We start from the raw sequence: 18,873 nt of genomic DNA, 5'->3' as shown, positions 1-18,873 counted from the left end.
GCTACCAAATGTGTCTCCTGCAAAAAAATCACTTCCCTCTCACTTTTTTTACACTTTTCACTTTGCCCCTCTTTATCGTATTATTCATTCCATTAACGTTTAACGACATAATTTGTATACCTTTAACCTCTGTCATCTTTCTTCTTCTTTCGTCTATCAGTCCCCCCCATGTCACAGTCATTCCCCCCTCCGGTTGTAGCCTCCGCTCTCTTCACCGAATACATATAATGATTAACATAAATAAAAAACATAAACTTTACATAAAGTGCTCCCAAGGCGTTCGGGGGATCCCTGTGTCCCCCCCTGTCCCCTGCTGGTGGGTGAGGGGTAATTGCTCTCCTAGCGAGAGGCTTAAGATGGCTTTTCATGGTTACAAACGTAAGACACTGAGGTTACCCTCATTTACAGTGACGACGGGCTTAGAAAACAAGTTAGTTTATCAGCAAATCCATACATATAGGCACAATAAATAAGCAATAAAGAATCCGCTAAGACAGTTACAAATCAACACACACAGTGGTCGTAGATCATACTTTTAAATGCAGCAAGAGAAGGAGTTTTAAGGCGGAGGTTTACCAATAAGGGACACAGTGGTGGGTATCATGTGCTGGATGTAACAGTACAGTACTGTTTATCTGTATGTCGTGTATGTCATAAATGTTATGATGAATTGAAAATGGGGGACCCTGATGTAAACAAGTCTTTCTCTGGTCTGCACCCCTTAACAATTGTGTGTATTGAGCCGTACCCATTCTGCAATCTGTTAATACTGTTTTCAAGCAATCAATCAATCAATGTCTGTCACCAGTAATAAATCTGAGGGCAGAATGATAGATAGACAGAGTCCAGCGGTTTAAGAGTTGAAGCCGCAACATGCCTATAAATCACATCACCATAGTGCAAAAATGATGAGAAAACAACTAATTGTGTTTGAAATAAATTAATTTAAAAAAGAATGCACACAGGTTTCTACAGAAGTAATTGTCAAAATGTTTCAATATCAAAGGAATAACTTGTACTTGGTCAGAAAAAAGGGTATTGGTGCACCTCTAGTACCTCTATATTAAGCTATATAATGTTGGTACCTGTCTCTCTTGTTGGCTTTGCAGCAAATCACACAGCATCAGGAGCGTTTTGTGCAGATGCTGAACGAGCCTCGACCTGGAGAGACGGAAGGAGGAGAAGGAGAAGGTGGAGGAGGGGGAGGGGGAGGGGAGGGTGCGGAGGCCCAGGGGTCACCTCACAACAACTACATCCAGGTCACCCCGCAGGAGAAGGAGGCCATCGAGAGGGTAGGGAGATGACCGGTGCATTATGGAACTGACAGCGTTAAAGGAACACGCCAACATTATACAGTAGGAAATTATCCAGAGTCAGACACTGTCTATCTTCTTGTATGACTCTGGTGAAGACAGTAAGCGCATTTCCCATAATGTTGGCGTGTTCCTTTTAAATAAATGGTTAAACCTGTAATCTATTTATCTGGTTCTGCTGTTGATCCCAATTGTGTATTGTAGAAAAACATCATCCATATAATTTAATACATCCTTGTGTGTAGCCCTGCTCTGCACTAATAAACCAGCCTTATGTAGCCCTACTTGGCACTAATAAACCAGCCTTATGTAGCCCTGCTCTGTACTAATAAACCAGCCGTATGTAGCCCTGCTCTGCACAAATAAACCAGCCTTATGTAGCACTACTTGGCACTAATAAACCAGCCTTATGTAGCACTACTTGGCACTAATAAACCAGCCTTATGTAGCTTTGCACTAATAATGCAGCCTTGTAGTATTAGTAGTAGTAATAGTAGTACATTTAAATTGACATGAAGTCATTATTATTTATCCAAATTATGTACAACAAATCAGCAGGAGGGGTACACCTCTAGCAGCTAATAGTAAGTGGTATTGTTCGTCTAGCAGTGCTGAATTTGAGTGCTTCACTTTGAGTGCATAGTAGTATAGACATAGGGTGGGAATCACCAGTTTCATCACGATACGATATCGATTCTTTGGACAACGATACGATATTTGCCGATATCACAAAGTCTGCCACGATACGATACGATTCGATTCAGGTGCCTGCAATCGATATGAGACGATATTATGTGCCCATTTAACACAATCAGTCACATTTAGATCAACTAAAAAAAGGCTACGGAAATATCAATTGACGTTTTTATTTTTGAGCTCTTCCAGACATTTAAATTAAAAACAATCTATTGTTTTAATACAAATAGACCTCCTGTTCACTGTAAAGTGCCACGTTTTTATATATTGAGCTTTAAAGTTTAAGTAAAATGTTTTGGAACTCGCCACACGCAAGCTAAAACCCCTTCCTCTCCCAAACCATTCCTACAATTGTTTTATGTTGCATGATGATCATCAATACATTTATTATGTATTCATGTTTACTTTAAATATCAACATTATCTGTCCATCCTCAGTAAATAATATCAATATAATAATACTCCTGACTTCATTTGGTCTTTTCAAACGCGCACACACACACACACACACACACACACGGAATGCTCCCGTGCCCCTCCTCCTTCCCCTCTCCTCTCTCTCTCCTGTTCTCTCACGGTTAGCTTAAGCAGCTAACCTAACGTTAATTTAGATCTGCCCACGTGACGTGGGCATAAAGGAATGGCGACGATGCAAAGCATGTTTAGATGCATTTGACCCGTTGCGGGGGGAAAACTGCACAGACTTATATCGCAAAATAGACGCTCTGACTGTAGCCCTGCTCTGCTGTACAGAGCTACACAGAGTTTGACAATACTGGGCGCGGGCGGATATGACGTCGCCGGATTTTCAAAATAAAAGTATCGCAATATGAATCGATCTTTTTACGTTGCATCGATCCTATTTGATTATTGATAATAGATCGATATTATCAATATCGATCTAGGTGGGGCATCGTCCCACCTAGACCCAATCCCAATTCCCTTCACTTACCCCTCATTTTGGAGTGCCCTCGACTGGGTAGTGGCCCTTCAAAATTAAGCTAAGAGGTAGGGGTTGAGTACTATCAGCTTACTTGTTTTTTTGCAGGACCTAGACACATTAATAATGTTAGAATGTTAGGGCCTAGAATTATAATAATAATAATAGGCCTACATATTTATTTTATGTATCGAACACAGCACAATAATTTGTTGTATACATGAACTGAAATATAGTGGAACTGAAATCTTTGGAACTCTGTGCATCTGAAGAGAAAATGCCACATATTTCAGCTTTTTACCTCAATATCTCTGCTACACCTGCGAGTTACAAAACACTAGTTTCTCTGGTAACCGGACAGGTCTCTCCTACATGGCGTTCTACCATCCCGGCTGTGGAGAACATTACTGCTCAGTTCGTCTGGTTGAGCAGTTTCTTGCTAGTTAAACTGACATAACCATCGTTTCCGCCGTCAAAAGATAGTTAAAATCATTAATTCTTTCTTCATTTGGAAATAGTTGTCGTCATCTTTTGAGCGGTGTGAGAAAAAGTGACACGATTTAGCGTATTTCTTCAAAGGGAAACTGAAAACCTAAGTCTTTAGGTTAGTCTCCCTTCTACCCCTCTGTTTCGAGTCAGCATCTGAAAACACTCTGTTCGGAGAGCCAGTTAGAGGGCTAGATAACCTCTTCCCCTAGACCCACAAAATCTTTTGTTCATATGTTGATTGAAAAAGTGTGTTTGTAGTTGACGGCAGAAGATTGGCCAGTTTTCAGCTGTCCTGACTGGTGGGAAGTTTGTTCCACTACTGTGGAGCCAGAAGAGAGAATAAATAGCCTGCTTTGTTTCAATGACCCCCCAGGAGCCTGAAGAGGAGTGGGTCTCAGGCGGTCAGAAGATGCAGAGCGTAGGGGTCTGAGGGTGTGTAGTTAGAGTCCATTGATCAGAGGTTGTTGCACGGAATGCCAGGTCAAGGACCTTGAAGGGGATTTGTGCTGCAATGAGAAGCCAGTGCTGCTCTCTGAAAAGTGTGGTGATGTGTGCTATCTTTGGTAGGTTGGAGATCCGGTGGGCCGCTGCATTCTGTATGAGTTGAAGTGCCTTAGTGGGCGCAAGTAAATAAACCAGCTAGCTGTGCATTGCAATAATCAAGGCAAGACATGACTGTTGATTGCAGGAGTTGGGTGGCTTTTTTGTCAGGAAGAGGCAGATCCTTCTCACATTGCTCAGGAAGAATCAGCAGGTTCTGGTTTTTGAGGCAATATGAGCAGAGAAGTTCAGCCAAGGACCACACCTAGGTTCTTGGTGGTCGGGGACGGAGCCATGGCTACATTCTCCACTGTGATTGAAAGGTCAAGTGAAGTAGCTCTGTTTAGCTGAGGTTCAGTTTGAGGTGGTTGGTTGTCACCCAGGCAGAAAGTAGTAGTAGGCCTAGTAGTGTAAGTAACAGTAGTACTGTAGTAGTAATAATAGTAGTAGTTGCAGTAGCAGTAGTAGTAGTAATTATTGTAATAGTAGTAACAGTAGTAGTAGGCCTAGTAGTAGTAGTAGAAATTTGATCTATTATTATTAGTAATAATAATAATTCATTTATTTTGTAAAGTGCTTTTCAAAGACCCAAAGTCACTGACAATAGGCACAAAAAAAGGAAACAAAGAAAAACAAAGAAACAGAACCACAGGGAAACGGAGGACAATAAGAATACACAGGAAACATAAAACCAAGAGTAACAGACAACAAATACGGGAGTGAGTAGGGGAGACAGTCGGGAGGAGAATAAGGGAAAACCAAGGGGGGTGGGGGGGGGGGGGGGGACAGGAGAGAACGTGGGGCAGGGGGTAGGTTTTGAGTCTGGATTTGAAGGTGGAGAGTGAGGGAGAGTCTCTGATGGTCTGAGGGAGGGAGTTCCAGAGTCGGGGTGCAGCTCGTGAGAATGCCCGGTCACTGAAACCTTTGAGTTTGGATGACGGGACAGTGAGGGAAAGAGTGGAAGAGGACCGGAGGGAACGGGTGGGGCGGTAGGGGAGAAGGAGGTCAGTCAGTCAGGTAGTAGTAACAGTAGTAACAGTAGTAACAGTAGTACAGTAGTAGTAGCAGTAGCAGTAGTAGTAGTAGTAGTTGTTGTTGTTGTTGTTTTAGAAGCAGTATGTTTGCAAACTGAACATGTGTGTTGTATGTTTTGTTCCAGTTAAAAGCGTTGGGCTTCCCCGAGGGACTGGTCATCCAGGCTTACTTTGCCTGTGAGAAGAATGAAAACCTTGCTGCCAACTTCCTGCTTCAGCAAACATGGGATGACGAGTAAACAACCAATGCGACGTGTTGCCAAGAGAAAAGAGGCTGAGGATGAGAGACAGTGCTCCAAGTCCAGCACTAAGGAAACAAAAACATGGATTTGGTTTTACAAAACCTACATTTAGTTTGTGCTTTGTGGGTGCTTTTTGAATTGGAAAAAGTTATGATGATGAGGATGATAGAGGTGGTGGTGATGATAATGATGATGAGAACGATGATGATGATGGTGGTGATGATGATGAGAATGATGATGGTGGTGGTGGTGAGTGATGATGATGATGATGATAACACTGTTTAACATAGGCTTTGCTGGCTACTCTTCATTCTGCTGTGATGATTGTACTGGATGAGCTCAAACATACACTGAGGTCTGTCCGCCTGGGCTAATGCATTCACACATGAGAACTATTTGTATCCTCTTTTCAAAGAAATCCAACATGATATATTGTTTTCTTGTGTGTGAATATACAAAACCACAAAATATCCTTTTGTATATCTGTTCAATTAGCTAGATAGGCCATAGAAGTGGTCACCCCCCTTGCTGTGGTGTGGGGGTGGTGTGAGTTAATCGGCTGACGCACTTGAGCGACCGATGCACAATAGGTTAGATCCCCCACTAGCACACTGGAGACAGAGCTGTATGTGGTGTTGGGGATGCTGTGGGGTGACCAGGCCTAAAAAAAAAAGTATTGTTTGTTTCCGGTTGCCGACCGACCCTGCCGATTTAGGTGCGACCCAATATATTTTACGAGTTAAAAAAAAGATTTTTTTTTCTTTTTTTAATAAAGTTTCATCGAAATCTTAGTCAAACCTTTAGTATTATGGATATTAAACATGCTGGCAGAGTACATGCATCCATGTTGTTGTGAACATTTAAATTAAATAAAGAAATTCCCTATCCATAGTTGCCGTGGGAAAGAATAAAATAAAAAATTAAATAAATTCCCTACCTACCCATGGCCTTAACACTTTGGCGACCAAAGTCCTGCGGCGATTTATAGTCCAGAGGACCGAGCGTTGTCTAACAGCTATATATATACTTTATAGTATTGCTATCTGTCCATTCTCATAAACCGTGCCTTCATAATGGCTTAAAGAAAATAAAAATCCATCGGTTGGTTGTCATTTTATAGCGCCGTGAATATAAGGTTTATCGCAGTTTTTGCCTTATCTTTTTTCTGGGGAGCTAGATAATAGGCTAAAGGCTAGTCACGTTATATCAAACGCCATTTCTGCTATATATATACGAATGAAATAAAACAAACTGCGTAGCATCCGACTATTACAGAGCATCTATGGATGAAATGGGGGCGGCAGGGGACGCCGATTACCGTAATTCCTCTAATAGTAACCCCGGCTTGTATTTGTTTCAACTGTAGCGGGTACCAGGCTTGTATTAGGAGGAGGCCTGTATAAGAGGGAGGCCTATATTTCAAATTTTCAAACGGATCATAATGAATAAATCAACATTTTGTGTCAGTTTGAACCCAGTAAAATGTACTGGGTTCATTTATTGAAACCAAGTACTGTATGAAATAGTAAACAGTGCAATTACAGGTGGTCACTGGTCATTTCAACGTTTTCAAAGTGAAATCAAGTAACTAGCTCAGTATGCAGCTCAGTATATTAGTAACCCGGCTTGTATTAGGAGGCCGGCTTATAATTGCTTAGCTCAAGAGCGCACCCGGCCATTAATAGAGACCCGGCTTGTATTTGAGACCCGGTTACTATTAGAGGAATTACGGTACTACAGTGTGCGTTCAAGTAGCCATTTTCACTGATCGATCACGTTGCGTTTTAAAACAATGTCCAATCCAGCTGTAATTTGGGGGAATAGTATCCTACCGTCAGCCCATGTGATCGCCGGCAGCATTTCGTCATTAGTCATCGGAATCTGGTAGATCGATATGTCCATTGGCTGATCATAAATCCCATTATTCCAGGCTGAAATCTGCGTTCGGTAACGTGATCAAAGATGGAGTATGTTCGGCTGGGATCGAGGCTCATATGAAACGCCCACAGACGGTAATTTTTTTTTTTCAATCGCCCTCAATGATACTGCAGTGGAGCGATGGCGCCCCTAAGCGGATCTGGCCGGTATTGCATGTTTTGAAAATCAAATATGCGGGTAGGTCCTGCAAGTCGATCGGGGACGTTAATAGCGGTATTAATATGGAATAAACTCGTGGCTCTGGTCCACAACGCATGGCACCGTAACACGTATAAACTCGTGGCTGGTCCTTAAAGTGTTAACTGACAACCAACAGGAAACAAACAATATTTTTTGTTATGCCCCGGCAGCCACACCACCCACAAATCACATGGCCAATTATCAGTAATTTAAGGACGCAATAAAGAAATCCCACGACCTGATACGTTTCCCAGAGAGCTAAGTTAAGGCATGATTTCTGTTGCTTGTTGGCTGCGTTCTATCATTTAATTTCTGTGTGTTTGGTGCTGTGTCTGCGGCGCTGTGCTGGGGGCCGTGTCTGCGGCGCTGTGCTGGGGGCCGTGTCTGCGTGTTGAGACACGTTTTCTGAGCTCAATAAATACTGCATCAATAAACACTAAACTGCTTTGTCAGGTCAGTGTTGTCCCAACCAAGATATTTGCCAAAAATAGAACATTAATTTGACTTGAACATTTAGCAGTAAACAGCACAAGTTCACCCTTTCTTTGTTGCTGTGGCCGTTTTGGTGGTAGTTGTAGTTTGTAGAACAAACAGGACTACAGTCATGTGTCTGGGGAAATATTTGTGAAATTATAGGTTTTCTGATTTTCTTTCTGATAGTTTTAAGCAAATGTAAAATGATCAATGCAGATAATGTTTCAACCTTATCAGAATTACTTGTATTTGATTTTATTATTATTATTTTCTCTATAATAAAGTATTGGTTGTTTTCTTTTTTAATCATGGGCGAGGTTAAGTGTTAATTGTGTAATTTATCTGAGAAACCCATCTGATTTGGTCCACATTAGCAGTAATTTCAGTCCATTCAAGAACACATTGCTCTTTTAGCTTTTGAGATATTGGAAGCAGAGATTGTAGAGATTTGTTAGCAATGCTGGTGGAAGTCAATATGTTCTCATAATGTCTGAAAAGAAAAATCACTGTTTCACACTAGATACTGTAGAAGGACTTGCAATTTAGTTTTTAAGATAATTTGTTCAAAAACCTATTGACTTCCACCAGCATTGCTAACAAATGCTAATATTTTCTACTTCCAATATCTGAAAAACCAAAACAAGGGTTGACCTCATAAGACTTTTTGGAAAGAGTTTCTAGGATAGAAGTGAAACATAAACATTAACTTCTATTACAGTTTCTTTATTTCTTTCTTGTTTTTTTTGGTAAGTAAACACAAATGTATTGTGACACAAACATGTTTAAAAGGTTTATAAGTGCTATATGCTCACTAACTGCTCTTACTATCCATGTTTGTAAACCTCTGTTTGCAGCCACAAACACCTTTCGTTTGTCATTCTTGCTCCAGTTGTAAGTATTCTTTATGATTTAGTCTTTTATTTCTTTAGCTTAATGATTTAAATATGGTTTCAGACAATCTCATTTGGTCTTGTAACTCAGACCCTCTATGCATCTTAAGAGTGTGTGGTTTCAGTTTCCATGCCTTATCGATGGGTTGAAGAGGTTTCATTGTATCTGTAGTGCAACACTGTGTTTCATCTCTTTAACCCTTTCACTGCCACAATACCGAAGGTTAACCTTTCACTACCATCATTCTGTAGTGTGGTAGTGAATGGAACCTAAAATGCATTTCTCCTACTTACCCGTCTGGTCCATCCATTGGCATTGTACTTCTACTTGGACTTGTTGTGCGCATGCTCAGGACTACGCTGTTCCGTTTACTATACTGTACTGATGGATCGATAGAGCTTGTTGCCTTTTGAAGTACATTTTGTAATAACTACAATGCCCCTGTTTTTCAGAACAACCCACTACAATATTTAGAACTGGAAATATGTGTTTGCAAGCTGTATTTAATGATTTCAGCAAACAACATGGCTTCCTGGTTGAGAGCTCCTCAGAGTAGGAGAGAGTAGGAAGATAATTGAGAGTATAGAAGAAATGCTTTGTAGGTTTCTGTCTTTTTATAAGCTACTGCATGTTGACAATAGGAAATGAAAATACACTGGCATATACTTTACATATTATATCCGGACGAACGCCCCTGAAATGTATGTTGCTAATTAGAGTTATTAGAGTTTTGAATATCGTAAGTGTAGCATATAGGCCTGTTCATTAACAAAGTGGACTAAATAGAATTCCACAAAGAGCTAAAAGCCAAAGTAAGTGATTTCAATTCATCCTGCATCGCTTATTATTTTATCTTATTTTGTTTCCCCCTTCTTCTTTAATGGGAACTGAATCATTCTGTATCATAATGTACATGGAGAACACAAGTTGTGGTTATGAGGACAAAATGCTATGTTTTTGAGCCATGGCGGTTGTTTGTTGCATAAGTGTGTTCAGGTTTATTTAAAAACATGGCTGTGGGATATGAATGGATAGTTTGATTACATTTTGATCTTAGTTTATTATTTGTTGTTATAGTACTGTTGTTGATGTTTTTTCGGGATTTGTAAAAAAAAAAAAAATAAGACGTATAGCCTTAAATACATCCCTTGAAGGTGTGCTTAATAGTTGTGGACACAACTCCTTGTTTCAGCATTGTGTACAATAAATGGCTTTTACAAAGCTTCAAGACCGTGTCACCAAAAGTCTTGTTAAGTCACATTCCTGAATCCAGTGTTGGGAATTCGACTTGAGTCCCATTACCTAGACTCAAGTCAAGAATTTGATCACAAGAGAGAGAGATTGTGTGTGTGCTTGAGCCTTGATATTATTTTCTTGAGACTTGACATGGACTTGGACATTACATTATTTACTTTGACATTACATTATTTACTTGGACATTACATTATTTACTTGGACATTAAATTATTGACTTGGACATACATTATTGATTTGGACATTACATTATTGACTTGGACATCGCATTATTGACTTGGACATCGCATTATTTACTTGGACATTACATTATTGGATGTGAATAGGGTGGCTTCTGATAAACCCCTTCACTGAGTTCCATAATATTCTAGGGTCCTTTACTGTGTTAATATTGATTCCCCAAAACTCTGAGTTTTTCCTTAAAATCGGTGCAGAAGTTTTTTTAGTATCGATGAGTTAAATCGCCACCTGGGGGCTCTTGTGGTCAGTTTACCAAACGAAGCTGTGAAAGAGATACCTTCATGATCAGAGAGAGCCATGGGTAATAAAGAGATATCAAAGCTGTCAAAGAGATTGGGAGAAGAGAATAAGTAGTAAATCCTGGAAAAGGTCTTATGTCTGGCAGAGAAACAGGAAAGTAATTTATAGGCACCATAGGTCAGTCAGGCCCAGTGGCGGACTCAGGCTGTTTGAAGGGCAGGGGCGAAAAGAAAAAAAGGGCACCTACTGGACAAAATGGGACGCCTGGGACGCATGGGACCCCATCAGTGAGCAAAAAGCTATGATGCGTCATTTATGGTGAGATAGTCTTCATCCTTGATTAAGATTAACATTCGAATAACATAGACAATCCAGATTAATAGTATAACGCACCTCTATGATAAAAACACACAGGGAACAATACACCTTTCAAATGTTTATTTCACCTCATTGTCATGGTGTTTGAAAAGTAGATTTATCATGGTGTTTGAAAAGTAAATTATGGTGTTTGAAAAGTGGATTTATCATAGTGTTTGAAACTTAGATTTATCATGGTGTTTGAAAAGTAGATTATGGTGTTTGAAGGCCTAAACCATTGCTGCAGTGGTACATTTCTCAATGCTAAAGATATCAGTGAGGAATATAAATATATGGGAAACAGCATTTTAATATGGTCTGGGTTGAAAAATAGTGAACCTATTCTTTAAAAGCTATTTACAACATATACAGTATTTTACAGGATATAAAACAGTTTAAAAGTTAAAGTTAATTTGAGTGCCATTGAGCTTCTTCCTTTCACTCTCCTAACTCTCCTCATGTCCTCTCCTTCTCTCCTCCTATACTCCCCTTCTCTCCTCCTGTACTCCCCTTCTCTCCTCCTGTACTCCCCTCCTCTCCTCTCCTTCTCTCATCCTGTCCTCTCATTCTCTCTTCTATCTCTCCCTCCCCCCTCTATCTTCCACATTCTCTCAATTAAAGTTAATATATTGTACCTGGATACTGGCTGGATCAGTGGGATATTTTAATGGCAACAGGAGAGCATTCAAGTTATTTGTTGTTGTGTCGTTTGAATTATTTCTCTCCCTATCATCATTTTCATCCTCGCTTTCTTTAGCATCTCCATGACCGTCTTCATCATCATTTTTCTCCATAGCATCATCTGCATTCTCTTTCCTCAACTTCTTCATCATTTCTCTCCATAGAATCATCTGCATTTTCTCTTTCCTCCATGCCTTCATAATTTCGCTCCATTGAATCATCTGCATTTTCTCTTTCCTCCACTTCTTCACCATCTCTCTTCCTGATATCACTATTTCCCTCTTGAATATCTCTACCTTCATTGTCTGTACTGTCTTTATCTAAGGTGGAGCAAATAATATTTGTTTTATAATAGTAATATAATTGTACTGTATATAATATTCGTACTGTAGCCTACAATGTTATAATTGTATTATAAAATAATATGTCATATAGCACTACCACCACTAGCCCTCTTACCTTGATTGGAATAAAAAGGGTCTATGGTTGGTCAATTTAAATGTTTAAGACACATCTTTCTGTAAAAAATAAGCATTATTGACCATGTTAGCACCAGATTCTCAGTTATAATCCAAACTATGGCTCTGTGAGACAAGCTTGTACATGTATCTAGTAGTGCAGACTTACAAATACATACCTGTATCCTTATCTCCTCCCTTACTATTGTTGCTTTGGACCCAATTTTTCAAAGAGAATCTGCCTCTCGCAGCCTTTTTCAGCTGATTTTTAATATTCTTCCGATTTCTTTCTTGGCATTCTGTAATCATAGAATATAGGCCAATGCTAAACCCACTTATCAGGTGGGGGCCCACATGTGGGCCCTCTTGAGGACGATTTGCCCACCTGCACTTTGGCGACATTATACATTCGAATTAAAGACCCATTATTTGCCTGTCGATAGCCCTTTCAGGTGACAAAATCCATTCAGCGGTTCTCGAGTTACATGCCGATATGTGAGGCTTGCGCGAAGTACACGGTATTGCGCAAATACTACTCCCGACTCTTGGGGCTCTAGTTCCGTCAATCATTTGGCGATCTCGAAAATGATTGGACAGGGTTGTATCCAATGAGTGTGGCTTTCCAATGATACCCCACCTGGGGATGTACGAATCAGGGATCTAGGTGAATAGTCACGAGCGAAAACAGGAAAAGAAAAACCACAGAATTAGTTGACGTCTATGAGAAAACTGAGCTTTTCTTTTGTACACAGTTTACCAAAATCACTCATAATCACTCATTTCTGAACGGATCTTTATGATCTACATAAGACTCGGGTGTTTTTTAAGCCTCCAGCCATTCTGGGGAAATACTACTTCTGGACTACTACAGAAAAACGTGAGTAACAAGTTTATCTACAACTCAAGTTCAGACCTATGTTACTCTATTTCATTAGCAGTAAAGGTGGGTTTTCCTTATTGTATCAGAAACTCCAAAATGTCATCTTTCAAAAGAGATCAGGCTCATGCATGTGGTATAAGTATAAAGTATAGTATTTTGGTTTGCAAAAAAAGTATGCAGTCCTCAAAAACGAAAACTAAAATGGCCAATTTTGGGGTTTACTACCACTCTTACATTAACTTTAAAAAGCAATTCACACTGAATTTTAAAGTGCTAGTATATTTTGTGCAAATAATCATAAAATAATTTAACACTTTATTTCTAAAACTGAGAACACAGGTTAGCATAGAATCAGCTAAGCAAGGTACCTGTTTAGTTAGCTATAGCTACAGTAGTAATACAGCTAGCTAGGCTAAAACATACTGCCATCAATAAAAGCACTTGCAGTGTACAAAGATTGAGTTTGTTTTACCAATTATGCATTACTAAATACTAATAGTGTATTTAGTAATGCATAATTGGTAAAAAAACAAACTCAATCTTTGCTACTTCAAAGAAAGCTTGATGTATTACCTACCTCACACACAGCAGTAGGATGAAGGGTTACAGCTCAGACTGCATTAAGCCCTCTGGCATCTGAACATTCAAGAGGGGATGTGTCTAAAACTGAACATTTAAATGGATGGAATATTGTAGTGACAGGGCTGCTCAGAGTTGTAGCTAACACTTTTGTGTGACATTATTTAACCGTCTGGGTCAAGTTTAGACCATTGGAATTGATTGATTGATTGAAAACTTTATTTAACAGATTGTAGAATGGGTACAATACAGTACGGCTCAATACACACAATTGTTAAGGGGATGCAGACCTGAGAAAGACGTTTGTCTTGTTTCCATCAGGGTCCCCCATTTTCAATTCATATAGACATTTATGACATACACAACATACATGACATTTATGGCATAGGGACATATAGGTATTTAGTACTGATACATTTGTGACAAACGGTATTCAAATATACAGTACTGTTAACCCTAGATCCTGACAGAGTATATACATATGATGGGGAGGGGACTGTACATTAGGAGGGGGTGGGTGGGTGGGAGAGAGATACGGCGGGGAGGGAATATATACATGCGGTGGGGAGGAGACTGTCTATTAGGAGGTGGTGGGGGTTTTGGGCATTTACGGTGGCCAGTTTCGAATTGCAGCCTCCCGTAGGTGCTCTTTAAGAGCGGTTTTGAATGTGGGTAGGGATTCACATTCCTTTACAGCTTTGGGTAGGGCGTTCCACATTGATGTGGCATAATTGCGAAACGTATTTAGTCCCTTGTTTGAGCCGAATCTGGGTTTAACATGATTTGTTGAGCTTCCTCTGGTGTAGTGGTTGTGGTATTCACTGACCTTTGGGAAGTATTTTGACATGTACATGGGTACCTTAGTCGTATAGTGTATCATCTTGTAGACCAGGCCCATTGCAAGTTGCTGTACTCTGTCGGGAAGGAAGGGCACCAATGGGCACGTCCTCTCATTTTCGCCACTCAAAATGCCATTTTAGCGTGATATTTTCAGCTGTGGGGGCACATAGTCAAGTTTAACCATTGGAAGGGCACCAATGGGCACATCCTCTCGCTTTTGCTACTCAAAAGGGCACTTTAGGTTTAGCGTGATGTTTTCAACTGTGGGGGCACATGGTCAAGTTTAGACCATTGGAGGGGCACATCCTCTAATTTTTGCCACTCAAAAGGGCACTTTAGTGTGATGTTTTCAACTGTGGGTGGGGGCACATGGTCACGTTTAACCATTAGAGGGGCACCAATAGGGCACATCCTCTAATTATTTCCACTCAAAAGGGCACTTTTGCATGACATTATTTAACCGTGGGGCACAAAAGCACTCAAAAGGGCACTTTAGCACACGTTTTTCAACCGTGGGGGCACCAGGCCCCCCCTGCCCCCCCCCCCCCCCCCCCCCCCCTGAGTCCGCCAGTGGTCAGGCCAGTATCGCGGGCCCAGGCTCGAAGGGCAGCAGAGGATTGTTTTTGATCGTGTGTCTCTGAGATCTGTCAATAGTTGAGTCCCAACACATTAAAATCGCCCCCCACAATAAAGGCGTAGTCATGGAGTTATAACATTATCCTAGTGATTGTCTTATAAAATTCTGCGTCAAATATGTTTGGAGCATATATCGAAATGTATGTGATCAAACTGTATGATAACATCTGCGGCCCGGCTATGTGCAAGCATAGGGATGGGAACCTTGGGAATTCAAAAAATTTTAAATGCTATGCTAACATCTGAGGTGCATTTATTTTCCTGAAAACTTGAACCCCTGAAAAGCCACTCTAATGTGCCTTAATATGATGATACAATTATGTCTAAAAACAAACAAGAAGAAGTCTTCCTCAGATTTAAGCATTACATCACGTGCAGGAGTGTGTTATAGGAATTGGATCATGCCTAGGGGGGGTTGTTAGGCCCGCCGCACAGCGGAGGGTCATTAGACCCCCCCTAGGCATGATCTAATACCTATAACACACGATTACAAGTGGTGTAATGTCTTTTATACAATGGTCGAATTCACCCAACCGTATTGTTATAGAATAAACACACAGTAATTGAAGCATAATGGAGATTTATTCACAAAACCATCCACAGAGAAAGTAGATCCAATAGTAGATCCAATAGTAGACACCAGAGGGAGCTCCACAAACCATGTTAAACCCAGATAGACAACTGCTACATCTATACATTTATGACATACCAGATTTACAAATACAGTACTGTTTTTGTAGGGTGATTATGGTTTATTTACATTGAGGTTCTGGGGTCACGTACTCACGTGGAGTGTGTTATACGAAATACCCCCCCTCCACCCCACCTACCAATCTCCTACCTACCAACCTCCTCCAATGTACAGTTTCTTCGTCAAATGTATATACTCTCTTTTTTAGACTCTTCTTGTATCACAAACAGTACTGTATTTGTAAATCTGGTATGTCATAAATGTATAGATGTAGCAGTACTGTCTATCTGTATGTCATGTATGTCATATATGTTATGATGCATTGAAAATGGGGGACCCTGATGTAAACAAGACGAAATTCTTTCTCTGGTCAATTGTGTGTATTGTACCCATTCTGCAATCTGTTAATAAAATGTTCATTCAATCAATCAATCAATCAATCAAATAACAACCGGTAACTTCACTGTGCTTTTTTTTTTATTTATTTTTTATTATCATTTTCCCTCTCCTACTGTTGGTCCGAGAGGCCGGAGACTGTCACATGCTTTCCTCCGACGCATGTGCAGCCAACCGGCAGCCAGCCTGGCAGGCAGCGCAGATTCTCACTGGGAGAGTGTAACGTGTGGAAGGTCGCACTACCTCTCTCCAGATCCTACCCTCGCTGTGCAGGCGCCCCGACCGAACTGTAGGGGTCGCTGTCCACAACGCCCAGGACCCACCCACGGCTTCCCTCCCCCTAACTCAGCCAAACGAGTTAGTATAGCGATCAGCCCAAGCCAAGGCAATGCTGACTCTCCGGGAGTCGAGACCGCAGCCTCTTGCATTGGTGACGAGCAGAATCTCCGCTACGCCACCTGACCGCCCCCACTGTGCTTCTTAAACAAGATGTAGCAGTACTGTTAATCTTTATTACATGGCGTTTTAACATTCGCCAAAATGCTTGATTGTGATTGGTCAATAGCGCTCCATTGCCCCTAGCAGCGGCCAATTATTTCTCGATAATTCACCGCTGCTATGGGCAACGCGCAATAATGACCGCTGTTAGGGGAAAGATAGCCTTGCAGCCGGACTCTCGCAGCGTTATACCATGCACAGCCTGCGGAGCACGGTCTCGACAATAAGGCAGGTCTCGACAGTACACCATGCATTTGATCTCGTCTTGTCGATGGTGTAAAATGTATTATATTGTTGGTAAGTTAGTCCTGTAATAAGTGGGATAATGTATAAGTTGACACTGCGAGATCCTAAATAGACTCAGCTTTACCATATGCACAGCTGCACTGCATCAGGTGTAATCAAGCTCATTGTGATATTTCCTCCAACGCCAGAGGAGCAACAGAACAACCGCGTCTGCATTTGATCTCGTCTTGTCGATGGTGTAAAATGAATTACGTATATTGTTAGTAAGTTAGCCCTGTAATAATAAGCGGGATAATGTATAGCTATACTCGGTCATTGTCGCAAAATAATTGACCTTCACTGCGTTTAGAATTATTTTGCGACAATGACCTTATCCCTTACTTATACAATGGTATGCAAATTTCTTGATTCTGATTGGCTGAAACAGTCAAGTTAGACGTGGTTATTTCTCATAACACACGCTCGTGATCCCAGAACCCGCCCACAACCGAATTACAATCACTCCGCCAGTTCGAGTTTTTAGGAAAAACCAAGATGGCGGGGGATCATCCCTATGTTCCCCGGGTCCTATGTTCCCTGCTTGATTGATTAATAGATTGAACATTTTATAAATTTTTATTATTTTATTAATTATTAATGTCCGCCTTGTTTCGAACTGGTTAAGCTTAGGCCCTCTTTCGAACTGGTTAACACTTTGTATGCCACTCACGGCTTTTCTCGGGTTTACGCCCCGACCGTTGAATGCCACGTCACGAGTATTCTCGTTTTTTTTATTAGCGATCTGAAATCATATTGCATCACGCGAGCCTACCGTTGGAGATCCAGGGACCGCCGGCGCTCAGATGTGAAAAAAGCGCCCCCTATCGTCTCCCAGATGGTAAATCACCCTTTTGGAATGGACTCAATGAAAGTGAATGGGAGAACGGATTTCTGACTCCACATTTTACTTCTCACTGATGCAGCCGGGGTCTACCAGAGTTCATTCTGGAGCCTCTGAGCCACGGCGAATATGGGTTATACTGTACACACGATGGATCAATACAATTATCGATTTTTTCGAATGGCGATCGGAAATTGGAATAAACCATTTGGATACCATCTGACCTCAGGTAAGGAATCTATGTTATCAGTGTTAGGATAATCAGACTCGTTTTCACGGATATATAAGCGTATATGTGATATGGCTGTTTTGACTGTAAAAGCCATGAGGAAATAAGAGCAGCGATTATCAGCGCACGGCATGAGCGTGCGTGCGCACACATATACTATCGATCATCTAGCGTTTATTTGAAAACGATTCATAAATAGGCAGACAAATGACAACGTTCTGGAATATTCCAGTAAAAGGCGATTATCATAGGCATGGGTTGTTTTTTTCCCGAAAACGGGTGATTTTCAAAATGCTATCAAACGGAAATGAAGCGATAAAAAAACAATCTGCCTTGACAATGTTGACTGGAAAATGATTCTTTGATAAGCAACGGGCAGATTAGACACATAGCCATAATTTAAAACATAGATTAGATAGATTATTAACGTTAACATTGGTCGTGGATGGTGGCATTCCAGCCGGTAAAAAGGAAAACACGGCTGGCGCTCAAAGTGTTAAGGTTAGAGTTTGGAATCAGGGCTGGTGGTCTAAAATGTTCAATCAATCAAAGCGGGGAACATAGAACCCGGGGAACATAGGACCCGGGGAACATAGACATGCTCCCGATGGCGGACAATAATCTTTACGAATGGATGTGATGATATAGTCATAACGACTCATTCAAAAACTATTCTGTCACGTGGAATGTGTTTCTTACACAATGTTGGATTATGTAATTGGTGGGTCATGAGTCATTGTGGAACAAAATATAAATCGCGGGAAGTCTGATGTTTTTGGGTATGTAGTACATCCACAGCTAAAGAGATTGGTTTTATCTGGTATTACAGTGGCTAAAAAACTGATAGCATCACGATGGATTCAACCGGAAAAAAATTGCCGAAAGGTCTGGATCCTTACATATCTCGATGTGATTTATCTAGAAATATCTACAGCAAGAATTTTGGGTCTCAATGAATCCAAATTGAAAATGTGGTTAGAAGTGGTGGAGAAAATAAAAGCTAGCATATAATGGTAGTGTCTGGTTAAGAGC

At 40.8% G+C, this 18,873-nt stretch overlaps 1 protein-coding gene across 1 annotated transcript in view; it reads left to right on the top strand.

Annotated features, from left to right (window-relative positions):
* rad23ab (RAD23 homolog A, nucleotide excision repair protein b) overlaps window positions 1-8,151 on the top strand; it is a 51,899-nt gene extending 43,748 nt beyond the window's left edge. The window contains exons 9-10 of the mRNA XM_084310926.1: window positions 1,110-1,292; window positions 5,137-8,151. Of these exons, the coding sequence (XP_084167052.1) occupies window positions 1,110-1,292; window positions 5,137-5,250 (297 nt within the window). The 3' untranslated portion in view covers window positions 5,251-8,151. The remainder of the gene's footprint in view (window positions 1-1,109; window positions 1,293-5,136) is intronic.
* Window positions 8,152-18,873: the final 10,722 nt, after the last annotated feature.

The sequence above is a fragment of the Notolepis coatsorum genome, assembly GCF_963971535.1.
Source record: "Notolepis coatsorum genome assembly, chromosome: 3".
Classification (NCBI taxonomy): Eukaryota; Metazoa; Chordata; class Actinopteri; order Aulopiformes; family Paralepididae; genus Notolepis; species Notolepis coatsorum.
The sequence above is the reverse complement of the archived record's forward strand: the minus strand, read 5'-3'. Positions and strand labels throughout refer to the sequence as shown.